This window comes from Gopherus flavomarginatus, chromosome 9 (genome assembly GCF_025201925.1).
Source record: "Gopherus flavomarginatus isolate rGopFla2 chromosome 9, rGopFla2.mat.asm, whole genome shotgun sequence".
Lineage (NCBI taxonomy): Eukaryota > Metazoa > Chordata > Testudines > Testudinidae > Gopherus > Gopherus flavomarginatus.
This window is the reverse complement of record NC_066625.1, coordinates 67,326,409-67,342,689: the sequence shown is the minus strand read 5'-3', so window position 1 is coordinate 67,342,689 and position 16,281 is coordinate 67,326,409. Positions and strand designations below refer to the sequence as shown.

General features: G+C 43.0%; 1 protein-coding gene across 2 annotated transcripts in view; it reads right to left on the bottom strand.

Annotated features, from left to right (window-relative positions):
* Positions 1–6,692: 6,692 nt before the first annotated feature.
* Positions 6,693–16,281, bottom strand: part of NEDD4 (NEDD4 E3 ubiquitin protein ligase) — a 121,402-nt gene continuing 111,813 nt past the window's right edge. The window contains exons 18-25 of one of the 2 annotated variants that reach the window (XM_050967897.1): positions 13,747–13,842; positions 12,543–12,616; positions 12,313–12,373; positions 10,813–10,872; positions 10,622–10,729; positions 9,897–9,993; positions 9,725–9,797; positions 6,693–9,634 (exon numbers count right to left, since the gene is read on the bottom strand). In XM_050967897.1, coding sequence (XP_050823854.1) covers positions 9,532–9,634; positions 9,725–9,797; positions 9,897–9,993; positions 10,622–10,729; positions 10,813–10,872; positions 12,313–12,373; positions 12,543–12,616; positions 13,747–13,842 — 672 coding nt within the window. In that variant the 3' untranslated portion in view covers positions 6,693–9,531. The remainder of the gene's footprint in view (positions 9,635–9,724; positions 9,798–9,896; positions 9,994–10,621; positions 10,730–10,812; positions 10,873–12,312; positions 12,374–12,542; positions 12,617–13,746; positions 13,843–16,281) is intronic. The other variant, XM_050967899.1, reaches the window with a different exon arrangement.

Genomic DNA, 16,281 nt, shown 5'->3' with positions numbered 1-16,281 from the left:
CCATTCCAATAGGTGTATGAGTGCGCCTTGTGCACAGTTGGAAGGTTTTTCCCCTAGCGGTACCCGTTGGGTCAGCTGTGGAGCCCCCTGGAGTGGCACCTTCATGACGGTGTATATAGGTCCCTGCCAACTCTCTGCCTGCTCAGCTCCTTCTTGCTGGAATACTCCAACAGAGGGGAGATAGGTGGGATTTGGAATGGACATGAGCAACACATCTCAAAGAATAACTGTTATGAGAGGTAGATCACTGTTTTTTTTCTTTGAGTGATTGCTCATGTGCATTCCAATAGGTGACTCCCAAGCAGTTTCCTCGGAGGAGGGGAGGGGTCGGCATTCACCTGGTTGCTGAATGCAGGACTGCTCTGCCAAAGGCTGCATCATCCCTCACCTGTTGAGTGATGGTGTAGTGTGACATGAAGGTGTGATTTTCGCTAGGACCTTGCTGATGAGCAGAATCGGAAGGAATGTGTACATCAGGCGTCCTGCCCATGGCAGGAGGAAGGCATTGGAGAGGGAGCCCTTGTCCAGACCCCATCTGTAGCAAAATCTGTGGCACCTCCTGTTCTGCCTGGTGGTGAACAAATCCACTTGGGGGAGTTCCCCACTTCTGGGGGATTGTGCCAGCTACCTCTGGGTGGAGCACCCACTCATGGTGAGAGAAGTCCCTGCTTAGATAATCTGCTAGCAAGTTCTTAGCACCCAGGAGGTCACAAGCTTCTAGGTGGATTCTGTGGTCGATGCAGAAGTCCCAGAGATGAAGTGGCAGACGACGGAGGATCGTACTCCCCTTTGTCTGTTGATGTAGAACATCAAGACTATGCTGTCCATCAAGACTCTTACCACTCTGCCCTACAGGTCAGGTAGGAAGACCGCACACGTCCTGAGCTCTTTAACCTTTATGTATAATGTCATTTCCTTTGGGGACCACATGCCCTGGGTCTGGAGATTGCTGAGGTGTGTCCCCCAGCTGAAGTCCAAGACGTCCCAAACTAACTTGACTGAGTGAGGAGTGCTGATTAAGGGAACTCCTTTCAGGATTTTTCCAGGGTCGGTCCAACATTGCAACGAAGTAAGTATCGTTGCAGGGATGATAACAACCTTTTCCAGGTGGTCTGGGACTGGGAGTAGACCATCACCAGCCATTGCTGCAGGGGTAACACCCGGAGCCTGGCATGGCGCACCACATATGTGCACACTACCATGTGACCTAGGAGGCACAGGAAAATCCTGGCCATGGTCAGGGTAAATGTGAAGACTTCTGTGATGAGGTCTATCAATGCCCTGAATTTCTTCAGCAGCAGGAATGCCCGGACGCTGGTCGAGTCGAGCACCACCTCAATTAACTCTAATCTCTGTACCAGAACTAACGTGGATTTTTTTGTCATTTACCAACAGGCCAAGGCAATGGCAAGTGGCTAACAGCATTGCAATATCCCTTTGGACCCGAGACCTGGAGCTGCCTTTGACTAGCCAGTCATTGAGGTACAGGTAAATCTGGACAGCCCAATGTCTGAGGTAAGCAGCCACCACCAACACACACTTCGAAAATATCTACGGTGCTGTCGCTGAGGACCCTTTGATCCAATGTTATAGATGCCCACGCAGGGAGGAAAGGAGAAAGGCAGTTGGCAAAAATAGGGGAAGAAGGATCCTGAGACCAGTCTGGTAGGTCGCCCTCAGGCATACCCTCAAAATGGGCGCTTGCCCACCTGCTTATTGTGGATCAAACTGGACTGAGAAACCTGCAGGAGCTGGTGGCTAGGACACCACTTGTAGCCTCTGGATTTCTTATGGGGATACTCCTGGCTAGGGTGGTTCCCCTGGCCCTAAGGCTGCTGTGGCTTGAACTGCTTGCGAGCAGGGCCGGGAACGTACAGGCCCAATGTTTTAAGGGTTGTGCAGGAGTCCTTGAGGCTGTGGAGCTTATTGTCCATCTATTCCTCAAACAGGACTTGCTCATTGAACGGAAGGTCTTGCATCGACTGCTGAGCCTCTGTGGACAAGCCAGAGAGGAGCAGCCAGGATGCGCAGCGCATGGTAAGGGCCACAGCCATAGTTCAGGTGGCAGTGTCTGCTACATCCAACGATGCTCGGAGCATTGCTCTGGCCGCAGTCGTGCCCTCCTCCATGATTGACCAGAACTCCTTCCTAGAAGCCTCAGGAAGGGAGCCCTCAAACTTGGACATGGCTTGCCACATGTTAAAGTCATAGCATCTCAGGAGAGCCTGAGAGTTGGCCACTCTCAACTGGAGCCTAGAGGATGAACACACCTTATGCCCAAATAAGTCTAGTCTCTTGGAGTCTTTATTCTTAGGGGTAGCTCCAGGTTGACCCTGTTGCTCCCTGTGGGTAACCGCCTTTACCACTACGGAGATGGGAGCAGGTTGATTGTACAGGTACTCATGGCCTTTGGATGGCACAAAGTACTTGTGCTCAGCCCTCTTGGAGATGAGGGCCAGGGAGGAAGGTGTTTGCCACAGGGCACTGGTGATCTTTGAGATCCCATCATTAAGGGGCAGAGCCACCCTGGCTGGTGCTGTGGAGCAGAGGACATTAAAGAGAGTCCAAGAGCTCCTCTAGCTCCTCCACCTGAAGGCCTAGGTTGGCAGTGACCCTCTTCAATAGTTCGTGGTGTGGTTGAGCATCATCCGGAGGAACCAGGGGAGGAGACCCTGTTAATAGCCTCATCTGGTGATGACGAGGAAGATGCCAGTGCCGTAGGGCTCTCCAAAACCATTGGTGACGCAGTGGCTTGCTCCCCTACTCCCTCTTGGACCTGCGGGGTCCTTGCATCCGAGGCTTCATGCACCAGAGGAGGGTGGAAGAGAGATGCAGCTGATATCTCTAAGGCTCTGGACACTGAGTGGGCAGCCTGGGTGAACCTCCCTCGGTTCCATGGGTACCACAGTGCCGGACACTGGGCCTGAGGCCATGGGGCCAGTTTCGGTGCCGATGATGTAGGTGGTACCGCTGGTATCGGCGCTTGGCTCACTATCAGGGAACCTTGTTCTGAACCAGGGCTGGATCCTGAATGGTCACTCTCAGGTGACCAGGACAGAGTGGACCAGTGCCACTCACTCCTCCTGGAGTCTGATCTGGAAGGGGGTCTTCGGGACCGGCAGTGCTCAATGGATTTGTCATGGCCTGGAGCTGGCAATGTTTGTCTCACGCTTGACGAATGGCACCACGATGAGGAGTGGAACTGTGAATCAGAACAGCCCTGATGCTGGGAAGCACCTGCACATGGTGATGCACTTTGAAGGGATCGGCAACAGTCCATCAACCCCATGACTGATCTCTGGAGGGGTGACAAAACTGGTACTCCTGCCAGGGGGCGTATGCCTCCAGAGGTCTGTGCCTGGTCACCGGCGAGCTGTGCCTCAAGTGTCTTTGCCCGTGCCCAACGTCCGGGGACTGAATAGGGCTGTGCTGCACCTGCCTTTCATGATCAGAGGTGTGGTGGCTGGTGCTGAGGTGGGGACCGTGGCAGTTCAAACACAGCTTTACCCCATGACTGGGGAATCACTGGAGCCAGTGTAGGCAGCATCAGGAGGGTTATGATCTCCTGCACCACCTGCAGGACCTCTGGTGTGGATGGTACCCGGAGCTGACGGAGGCCTCTGCCACTATCCAGGGTGGCCAGTGGGGAGCAGGCTGGGCTACACTGCTCAGTTAGAACTTTGGCCTGAGTTCTTAACAGGGGTGAAGAGTTGCCTGGCCTGGGACCTTGCTTGCACCTGGTCTTATCCTTTCCCCTTGAGGGCAGGGGTGGCGAGTTATATGGGCCCATGGTGCCCATGTTCCAGAATTATTCAGCGCATGGGGGACAGGCTCCACCAATGTCGGGGGCCAAGTCTCTCCCCCAGCCCCACCTGCCACCCCCACATACCTCCACTAAGCATCCCTGCCTGCACCCTCGGCAGCTGTCCCCTGCAGTTGCGTGCTGCACTGCCCCAGCTCCTGGCATCAACTGCCACCACAGGTCTTAGTGCTCTCCCAAACAGGTTGACCCTGACCCTGACCGTCCACTGTGGACAGACTCTTCCCTTTCCCTTTTCCAGTGGGACTCTCCACTAGCACAGGACCCCCACCCCTGCCCACAGTCACTGCTCCTGCCGCACAATAGGCAAGGGGCAGCCCTATCCCCCACCCCCACTGAAGCTACAATGAGAAGCAGCAGCAGGGGAGAAGGCTCACACATGATGGCAGCCCCCCGGCACCCACCACAGGGGAGGTGAAGGGGCTTCCTGGAGCTCAGAGGGGCCCTAGGAGCAAGCACTCGAGGAGAACCACAAGTTCTGTTAGTGGGATTGACTCAATTTTTCCAGAGGATAAAGACTTAACTACAGTGAAATCTATTCCACATATGGGTCTCAGGGCTGAGACAGATGCCCTGTTTGAACAAGAACACCAAAAGCCCATGGCACTTTCCGCACAAAGTATTTATGCTGGTGATGTTTAGCACAATAAGAGCATAGTGGCCAAGGTTGTGAGCCTATCCAGTTGTGCTCTCTCTCCCTCACTCTGCAGTCTAACTCCCCTCTCTGTTAGGCTTGGTCACTCAGGGAGGTGACTTGTTTCTTCAAGGATTCGCTTTCTCTAGTCAAGCTTGCACCTTAAGAGACTAACAGTGACCTTGTCATGGTATAATTCCCCACTCTGAACCTTAGCGCCCAAAAAGGTGGGGTACCAGCATGAATTCCTCTAAGCTCAATTACCAGCTTAGTACTTGTAGCACTGCCACCAACCAGGAATTCCAGTGCCTGGTACACTCTGGTCCCCCCAAGACCCAGACCCTCTGGATCTTAACACAAGGAAAGTAAACCCTTTCCCTCACCGTTGCCTCTCCCAGGCTTCCCCTCCCTGGGTTACCCTGGAAGATCACTGTGATTCAAACTCCTTGAATCTTGAAACAGAGGAAAATCCACCTTCCTTCCTCCTTCTCTCTCCCCCTCCCAGACTCTCCCTGAGAGAGAAAGTAATCCTAACACAGAGAGAAATTAACCTCTCTCTCTCTCCCTTCCCTCCTTTCTCCCCACCAATTCCCTGGTGAATCCAGACCCAGTCCCCTGGGGTCTCACCAGAATAAAAAAACAATCAGGTTCTTAAACAAGAAAAGCTTTTAATTAATGAAAGAAAAAACAGTAAAAATTATCTTTGCAAATTTAAGATGGAATATGTTACAGGGTCTTTCAGCTATAGACACTGGGAATACCCTCCCAGCCTAAGTATGTAAGTACAAATTAAAATCCTTTCAGCAAAATACACATTTGAACTCCTTCCAGCCAAATACACATTTGCAAATAAAGAAAACAACCATAAGCCTAACTCGCTTTATCTACCTAGTATCTACCTATTCTGAACTTATAAGAGCCTGTATCAGAGAGATTGGAGAGAAACCTGGTTGCACGTCTGGTCCCTCTGAGTCCCCAGAGTGAACAACCAAAAACTAACAGCACACACACAAACTTCCCTCCCTCAAAATTCGAAAGTATCCTGTCCCGATTGGTCCTCTGGTCAGGTGACAGCCAGGCTCACTGAACTTAACCCTTTACAGGCAAAAGAGACATGAAGTACTTCTGTTCTATTAACCCTTGACCATCTGTTTATGACAGACCTCATACACTCTGTCAATAGATTGGCAACTCCCCACATATGACAGTTGGATGTATTTTAACTTTGCTTTGTTTGATGTTAAGGATATGTGCTAGAGCAAGTGATGCAGTTGGGGTATATAGTACTTTTCAGTAACTGTTGGAAATGGAAGTGAATACCAAAAGGAATGGTAGAGCACATTGACAGCATTGTAAATAATATTTAGGCAGGAAGGAACAAAGGATACTTACCCACAACTTATTGCTTAAAAATTTGGGTTGTGTCCCATTACCTTACCTGTCACACACCACCACCCGGGAAATTGCTAAAGTACTTCCGTGTATTTCAGTGGGACTTCTTAAGGCCAACTAGGGGACTTGGAGGGAGAAACTGCACTGCCTGAAGTGCCTCTGGACTGTATTGACCCTCCAGAAGGCTGTGATGTCCTGCAGGAGGATTTTTGTCTAACATTATCATCTTAAAAAAGTTACTGAGAGTGAGTATGCCAACAACAGCCACCACTTCAGTCACTTACTTTTGTGGATTAAGTAACATTCCTTGCTAGTTGTGCCTTTCACCAGAATGAAACAAACAAGAATATTGACATCCTTTGCTTGGATCACCAACACTTTTTGGGACCCTAATGAGTCTGAAGGACACACAGATAAAAGGGGCTAAATTCAGGTCTGGGGGGGACAGTCAACTACGGACACATGTATGGGAGCTTCTAAGGCATCGTAACTGCCATAGCCAGCAACTGAGTTAGTACTGGCTCCATGAACATCTGCAACTCTTGACCTGTGATAGAGGCAGTAGAGTGGCTTGCACGGAAAATCCTAGGCTGGGTTCCTAGGCTGGAACTTCTGTGCTGGAAGAAGATGTCCTACTTTCTTGCCTGCAACATTGTCTCATTAAATAAATCTGTCATAGCAAAGCCTATGCATGAACACTGTCAGACTAAGTAAGTGGCTCTCAACCTTTCCAGATTACTGTACCCCTTCCAGGAAGTCCCCAAGTTACACCTCACTTAAAAATGACTTTTTTTCAAAAATCAGACAAAAAACACAGAAGTGTCACAGCACACCAGTACTGAAAAGTTGCTTATTTTCTCATTTTTAATCTTATAATTATAAATCAATTGGAATATAAATATCGTACTTACATTTCAGTGTATAGTACATAGAGCGGTATAAACAAGTCATTGTCTGTATGAAATTTTAGTTTGTACTGACTTTGTTAGTGCTTTTTATGTAGCCTGTTTTAAAACTAGGCAAATATCTAGATGAGTTGATGTACCTCTGGAAGACCTCTACATACCTGCATATGTACCCCTGGTTGAGAACCACTGGCCTAAGCCATATGCAGAAAATATCTGCTTTGTCTGACACATTGTGTCAACTAATTTCTGGGTGGAAAACATGTTCATAGTAATTTACATAGTGAAAATAGTGTCCATATTTACAAATACAAGATGGAACTGAGGTATTTAACAGTAACTTTTAAAATAAAGAGTAAAAAGGGTACTTGCTTCTAATTGTTATTGTCCAATTTAGCAGCTATAATGTGTGAGCCAAATATTGTAGCTGTGTTTTGCTAAAGGGATCCAAAAAGAGTGAGACAAGGTATTTAAAAAAAAAAAAAAGAAAAAGAAAAAAGAAAAAAAGGTAGTCATTTTGGAAGGGTCATTTTGTGCATATGCACCCAATCCATACAAAATCAACATGGAAAATTCAAATGAATCAAATATGTTTTAATTTAAGTTTAGTTTATTGACACTTCTGCATTCTTGATCTGCAGTATCTACTACAAGTTTAAATGTGATGTCACTACTGCTCCCATAGTGTGTATTAAAACTTTGTTCAAGCTCAGAACAGATCGTGTTCTTCTAGGTGACCAGAAAATGTCAAACCAGGTAACACCTTTGGTTCATTTAGTCCAATATCCTTCTAAGATTAAGGGCTAACTAAATCCTGGTCCCATTGAAGTCAGTGGCAAAACTTCAGTGGAACCACAGTTTCACCCTAAAATCTTCCTATGCGTAATGCGTAATGCTTCCATACCTAGTCATGCAATTAATGGTGAAAATTATCCATCCAAGTTATTTGTGTACATCTTGGGAATGGAGGAGGATAGTCATAGGTCTTCTCAATACATTAACAAATCTGAACTGACAACCAGGTGCTTCTTTAAGCTTCTTGGCTTGAATTTGAATTCAATGAATCAATTTCTTTATTAGAATAAATTTTTATTTACTGCTTCAGGATCTTTATTTGTGAATATTTTATATTTTAAACTATGCAACGAATACTGCTACATTCAAATCTATACAGAATTACTGATATATCATTTCAAGTTTTACAAAACTGCATCTAGATTATCAGGATTTTGTATAAGTTACTTTTTATTTACATGTAATATTCAGCATTAAAGACCAATTTAAAGAATAAAACAAAGTGGGATTTTAAATACCCCTTAAGACCTATTACATGTGTTACATAATTTACATGTCTTTACAGAGGTGACCTACACTTTTGTTTTGGCATATTTAAAAGACAGTGACTGAATAAAAAATTGCTGGCCAAAGAGCTATGTACTATAATTGCCTTGAGATCATACTGGTTAACAAAATGTTCAAATTAAAGCAAGCCAGGCATGTAACCTTATACATTTTTTCAGAATTCAGTTTGATAATCATTTTAACCAGCACTTGCCAAAATAACCAGTGCTGACACTCAAATCAAAATATACACATGTACAAAACACATCAAGCTAAGTTTATAAGAAGAGCTGACCTACAATAAATTACACATTATTGGCTATGACTTTGGTTATACCATATTAACAAATTTGGTTTCTAGACTAACAGAGAAGAAATAAAAAATATAAAAATGCAGATATAGAAACTAGCATAACCTGTAAACATATTATAGGGCCAAATTCTGCTCCTGGATTCATATGCCCAATTCCCACTGATGTCAGTAAAGTTTGCACATATCAGATGGCTGAATATGGCCCATAAAACCCTGTAAACATGTCCTTACTGTTTTGTTGTGCAAGACTGCAAGAATGGATAACAAAGGCATTTAACTGTCAGTTTTAGTTAATACTCTGTGGTATTCAGACAAATTCTGCTTTAAGATTTATTTTGTTGCAAAAGGCTGAACTGAAATATTATCCCTTGTTAACATTTATCAAAAACGTGATGAAAACTCAAGAAATCAATGATAGCACATGAATTCAGACAAAAAGAATATAATTTCTTATTACAATTCAGAAATATGCTACTCAAGTGTGTCTTACAAAAGTTCCTGGTTTTGTCAAACTGCATTTTAACAAAAGCAAGTCGAAACAGAATTCTTAAAAAAAGCTTATATAAGTCAGTTAATATTCTGCAAGCTGATGTGAGTAAGAAATGCAAATGCTTTCCAATGTTTTAGTCAATATACTAAACAATAAGGTGCTTTGGGCAGATCTGTCGTAAACAGCCTGAAGCAGCACAGAATAGGATATTGCATTATACTGAATTTCCTCAAACCGTTTAATCATTTCAGTTACTCTTCAAGAGAGCAGCAATGTTTCAAATGTACACTTGCAAACATTGTTTCACAGTTTTACTTTCAGTAGTTTAATGTAGGACAATCTGGCAAATACTGTAGAAGAGGTAATTGTTGAAAGACATTTTACTCTTTGAGGCATTGGTAGGGTTAAGCTGCCCACTATACATTTTGTGGGCAATAATAAAATACATATTACTGAAAATGTATTTAAGAGCGTTGGTGAATTTTAACACTTATTTGTTTTACAAATTACACTATGAAAGTTCAATAGTCAAATAACTGAATGAACAGTAGGTTCCCTGGAAATACTTAAACTGTCTGTAAACCTTTGAAAAGAAATCGCAGCACTGGAACAACATAGCATGTTGAATTCTGTGGCCTAATCAACCCCATCAAAACCCTGAGTATTTTCAATTGCTATGAGAAGTTTGTCCCATAAATCTTCAAATGACTCATATGGAGGCAAATCCAAGCGGTTAAAGCTGAAAAAAAGAAGAAAAAACTCTTAAGTCTTTTTGATTAAAGTTACTTCTCAACACATGAAAATCTACATAAGTGAAGAGAATATTTACCAGGTATGAGCTCTTGGCAGTTTTTCAGGGGTGCCCCACTGTTCAACCGTAAACAACTGTGGTCCGTTTGAACCTACAGGATGAAGTAGTAATACTTAGAGACTCACAGAATGGTTCTTTATGTTGATTAGCCCAGTTACCAAGTTGGGTGAATAGCACTATAAGAACTTACCATACAACTCAGCAAATCCATTCATAGGTACACGGGATGTGCCAGTGACAAACTGAAGTAATCTTATTCGTTTCTCAGAATCCATCATTAACACTGCCTGTACAGGACAATTATATTTAAGAGACTTAGTTGAAAGAGTTCAATTTTTTAATGTTACACTAGTTAGCAATTTTGTGATACACTATTTACTTGTTTTTCCTACATCTTAAGGGTAGCCTAATTCTTGTTATTTTCTATAATAAATACATCTTATTTCTCTGCATGCTTTTAAAAGCCATGAAGTCTACATATTTTGGTTGAATCTTTTTTCACCTTCAATTATTTAAATAGCACAGTAACAGCAGAGTGACTGACTCAGAAGGCAGTTAAAATACTTCCCTCCCAGATTTGGCCCCTACTTTCTTTGAAATTTGTTGATGTTATAAACAAGCAGACAGATTCCTGTAACTTAAACAAGAGTTTAATAACTCTTTAGTGTAATTACGCCAGATTAGTTACAGTGAATGTATTTAACCCCAGCAGCCTATACAGCTTTTTGAATAGGATACCCATCAATACTGTGTTATATTCTTGAACATACATTTCTAGTTCTTATGTTCCCTGTTTGTAGCTTTAATGTACAAATATTTACTTTTTTCTATTAAACAAATGATACGCCTTTACAGCTGATAAAGTTTTAAAAATGTAGAATTTTGCATAAATAGTAAGTTAGAGCTTGTTGTTACCTTCCAAAACCACTGTATAACTTGGTGATTTATGCTGTAGCCATTTTTGTATTTTGTATATAGCTTCCAGTCAGCCACATCCACATCTCCCAGTCCACACATTAGTAACTACGCAAATGAGAAATACCAAAGTGTAAGTCAACAAAATATGGTTCCAACAGAATTTGTTTCCTGTTCTATGATACACTTACCTCTAGTTCATTTTCATCAAAAATTTTGATTAGATCTTGAGATATTAGTTCAAAAAACCCCTAAAATATAGAAAAAAAGTCTGAAAACCAAGTTATATTTTAAACTGCCCCTTCCCCCTCCATTAAGAGTTAGATCTCCACGTTCCAAGAGCTACAGACAAGGCATTACATTAAATACAGCACTGTTCTCAAAACACCTGGGCCACAATTTTGAGTCTTGCTAAGCTGTACTTCATGCAGATCCTGAGATGTCAGGGTGCAAAGGTGGCTGTATGAAAACCTTCTGTTCCATCATTCCTGGAAACAGATCTGGCTTCCAATGCAAACTGAAACAGTTTCAGTGTTGTTCCAGCTACACTAGGCATGCTCATGCTGACATTACCACTTCTCTCCATTTTTATCCATCAATACTTGTCAAGGCCATACATTTCTGGCTTCAGAAGCTGGCAAATAATTTCTCCCATTCCACAGAGGATACAATGAAGGATCTGGCAAGTTGCACAGAGTCATTTCTGGCAGAGCCACAAATAGAACCCAAGTGTCTTACATGGGACACCCAGAACCAGGAATAGAATCCAGGAATCTCAATTCTACTTCTGTTGGGTAAAAAGTTCTGCTCCCTTGTGCATAATCATTATGCTAGTCTAATTACATCAGATTATTTTCCACAAGACTCCTGCTTCATTCAATTAACAGGATAGAATGCACTCAGTCAATGAGACAGCTGTTGAATATTTATGCCCAGTCAGTCAGTCTCATCCTTATTTACTGAAAACCATACCAACTTTGTAATAACGCAGGGCTTTAAATTTCCTCAGAGGGTACAGGGTGGTTTTTTGTTTTAAAAAGAGCAGGCCGAATCTGAGAAGACCAACTCATTCACCATCTCTCCCATTTAGTACAGAGACTCATTCACAATCACAACATCCCTGTGGCAAATATAGTAATTTCCTACACATGGAAAAGTACATGTATCTGCTTATTAGCCTATAATACTGTTCAGCAGCTGGAAAGTCAGGAAAGTCAACATCGTCTGACCAGCTAGCTCTTCATGGACCACCAATGATTCCCAAACCAGTTTGGGAACCACTGGACTAGTGATTTACAGAGTGCCATTTGTATAAAGAGGAGAAAAACAAAGTTAAAGTCACTTAATTCCAGTAAACTTAATTTTATTTTTTTAAGTAACAAAAGTGTAAAGAAGGATTTCAGAATTGGTAAAAAAATCATTTGTATTGCAACTAGGATTGTTCAGGATGGACAAGAAGTTAATTTTTAGGCATGTGAAGGGAGATGTATAATGAAAAAGCTGTAAGTCTTAACAATAGTATCATTAAAATAATTCAGAGCTGAAATCATACATCAAATATCTGATCGCTCTGACTCTTTTACAGTCATAGCAACCCAGCCTATGGAGCTTGATGCTATATTCCAAAAGATTTTTCTTAATATTGGATAGGAAAGATTTAAAAATGATACAATGTATTTAGAAATTAATACCTCTTTAAAGGCAGCCATCTGCTTCTGGACTCTACTCACAAATCTCCATTGAATTACAAGACTGTAAAATAAAATTGAATATTTCAAGTACAAACAATGCACATACCACGTCAAGACTACAGCTTGCTTTAAGACAATCAGAAACTCAATGAAACAATACAAAGACCACCCTGTATTTAGAGAAACTGGAATGAGGTGAGGTATATTCCGCAGACGGTCCAACTACTTACTGAATGTAGTCCCGCTTGTTCTTGTTGGTGACAACTATTTCTGATCCACCACTTTTTAGCTCATGCTGATGGGTCTAAACAAGAAACATTCTTTTACACAAAGTATGTGCTCAACAGAACGCACGTTTAAACATCAAGTATTTTTTTAGTTCAGTTAATTCTTCAAGAATCTGAAAACTATGATAGATAGCAGCACTCTCTTATGCCACCTGAATAAATACCCTTTTTATATTACGCATACATACACAATTCAGCGGTGCCAGATTGCAATGTAGCAGCTCAGTTATCTGACTCAAGTACAGTAAATCATGAAGTTTGCACACAAGTTTTCAGTAATACTGTATATTTTTACTAACTTCACAATCTGCACTGAGCCAAACTTTTTCCTCAAGATTTCTTAGAAAAACACCTACAAAACAGTTACAGCATTTTTGGTGAGCAGTGCACTGACACACATCTGCTACGTAGTGGTTTATTGCTACCAGAACCTCAGTATACAGCCTGAGTTTTCAGCCTGTTACACATCTAGGTTTTTATTTTCCTGTCTTGCAATCTTAATTACTTTAAGGCCATGCACCCACAGAACCATAAAACCTACTAGTGTGCTTATATCTGGTTAACAATTGTAAACTGGGATTTCTGTGCAAGACCAGTGGTAGATCCACATTACTTAAGTCTTGCACAGATTCCCTCCACTAACAAAGTTAGTTCCATATTTTTGCCTGTGTAACTCAAAGAAGTATGTTCACACTTGTCAAGGGAACCTACTTCTAACAGTATTTTTAAAAAATCTCTCTGTTCATTTCCAGGACTTCTAGAACCATCACAAGGATGCAGCTTTCATTAAGACTTAAGTGACAGGACATTTTAGAATGTTTATTTTAATCTGCAGAAGCATTTACCACAACAGCTGTATTTTAAAAATGTTAGCTGCTGTTCAGTCAAAAGCACAATTTATTGTGTCAAAAGCTTTGCTGAAACAGCCATTTCCCAGGCATTTCTCAAATTACAACTACTTTAGCAAAACATTAAGTGAATATGTACCAGCCACAGCAAGAAGCATGAGTGAACAGCCCAACACAATTTTGAAGTGAACGTGTATTTATCCTATTTTTAAGTATTGTACAGAGAAACCCACTCAGTTCCACTGTACAAATGTTTTACTTTATATAAAGTAGAACAGCCAAAACATCAATATACAAACCTGTCCAAAGAGTTCTTCATCAACAATAAACCTAAGATCCAATTCTGCTGGATCATTTTCAAGAATCCATCTCAGAGAATTGTAATATTCACTATCCTAAAAAGGAAAATATAAAAGACTTACAAGAAACAGACAGAGCATGTTCCATATTTATACCCAATCCAACTGAATAAAGACTGAGCCCACAGAGACAAATCACTTCCTTCAACATTGAAGACAGAGGAATTACATTTGAGTACTTCAAAAGTGAGGCACAACTCATTATTTTTTGGAAGGTGCACCTAATGATGAAGTGATCCAAACAAGAGTGAAATTTCAAAACAAACAAGAAAAATTTGGTTAAAGAATAAAGTATTTTTTATTCTGTTTTATGGGATACTCCCATCTTCCACATCTTTGCTGGAGCTGAGGAATCTCCCATTTTCTTTTATTCACTTTAACCAGCATCCTCACATGTCAAGAACAATGGACAGTACCTACTCCCTCCCCCTGCCAATTTCAGTGCCATTCCTTTTCCATCACCAGGATGGGACATTGCCCACCACAAGTTACTCCCTCCCAATAAAGGCGGGTACTCTTGTTTAAAATACTAATCATGATGGGCATAGGGTGAAGGATTAGATAAACTCTAGTACTTCATCAAGGCACAAGATCAATTCATGTATAATTGTATTCTCTAAAATATGAGTATGTTTGGGCTACTGCTTTGATTCTCCAGTCTTCAAGCAGGTGCTCCTGCTGCAGTAGAACTTTTCAAATCTCTTGCAAAATAATATGAATCTTCAAGTTTGCTATGTGACCTAAAAATCTGGAAACAGCAGATCAAGCCTGAGAATGTTAGATACTGCGGTCAGTATTTGGTCACTAGTCTTTCATTATCAAAATGATCCAACTCTGGAAGTTAGGCAGAACACACTTTATTAGATATTAAGCTATAGAATGGTTACTTACCTTACAGTGACTGTGGTTCAAGATTTGTCGTTGCCACATATTCCACTCTTGGTAAGCACATAGCCCATGAGAGTGAGATCAGATTCTTTTGAACAGAAGAGTCCGGGGGGTTGCCTAGGACCTAAGTACCTTCTCACTCACTGTAAATGAAGGCATAAAGGGCGTGGCAGCTGCAACCTTCACTCATTTACATCACCAATAAGCATCCAATAGGAGAAAGACTCCAATCAGTGGGGAAGGGAGACAAGTCATGGAATCTGGGTGGACACCGCATCTCAAAGAACCATCATTATTGTAAGGTAAAAGACGGTTACTCACCTTTGTAACTGTTGTTCTTCAAGATGTGTTGCTTATATCCATTCCAGTTAGGTGTGCGCGCGCACCGCATACACGTTCGTCGGAAGATTTTTACCCTAGAAACACTCAATGGGTCGGCCGGGTGCCCCCTGGAGTGGCACCGCCATGGCGCCGGATATATTCCCCTGCCGACCCAACCGCCCCTCAGTTCCTTCTTGCCAGCTACTCCGACAGTGGGGAAGGGGAGCGGGTTTGGAATGGATATGAGCAACACATCTCGAAGAACAAGAGTTACAAAGGTGAGTAACCGTCTTTTCTTCTTCGAGTGCTTGCTCATATCCATTCCAGTTAGGTGATTCCCAAGCCTTACCGAGGCAGTGGGGTCGGAGTGAGATGTGGCAGAATGCAAAACTGCTGAGCCAAATGCTGCATCATCTCTAGACTGTTGAACCAGAGCATAATGCGAAGCAAAGGTGTGGACCACGGACCAGGTAGCTGCGCGACATATTTCCTGATTGGTACGTGAGCCAGGAAGGCAGCAGATGAAGCCTGAGCCCTGGTAGAATGTGTGGTGAGATGGCCTGAGGGAACATGAGCCAAGTCATAGCAAGTGCGGATGCATGCCGTCACCCAAGCGGAGATCCTCTGGGAGGAGACAGGTAGTCCCTTCATTCGGTCTGCCACTGCAACAAAGAGTTGAGGCGATTTACGAAAGGGCTTCGTCCATTCGATATAAAATGCGAGCGCCCTACGGACATCTAGGGAGTGCAATTGTTGTTCCCGTCGTGATGAGTGCGGTTCCGGGAAGAAGACCGGAAGGAAGATGTCCTGATTGGTACGAAAGGCTGATACCACTTTAAGGAGGAACGCTGGGTGTGGTCGCAACTGCACCTTGTTCTTGTGAAAGACTGTATACAGCGGGTCCACCGTGTGTGCCCGAAGCTCGGAGACTCGTCTGGCTGATGTAATGACTACGAGGAAAACTTTCTTCCAGGACAGGTATAGCAGCGAGCAAGTTGCCAACAGCTCGAATGGTGGAGACATAAGTCTGTTTAAGACTAGGTTGAGGTCCCAGGTAGGGGCAGGGCGGCGTACTTGGGGGTATAGGCGTTCCAAGCCCTTAAGGAACCTGGAAACCACAGAGTGTGAAAACATGGAGCGGCCATTTTCTCCTGGGTGGAAGGCAGAAATGACTGCCAAGTGCACCCTCAATGATGATACCGCTAGGGCCTGCTGTTTGAGAGACCAGAGGTAGTCCGGGATGGTAGGGATCGAGACCTCAATGGG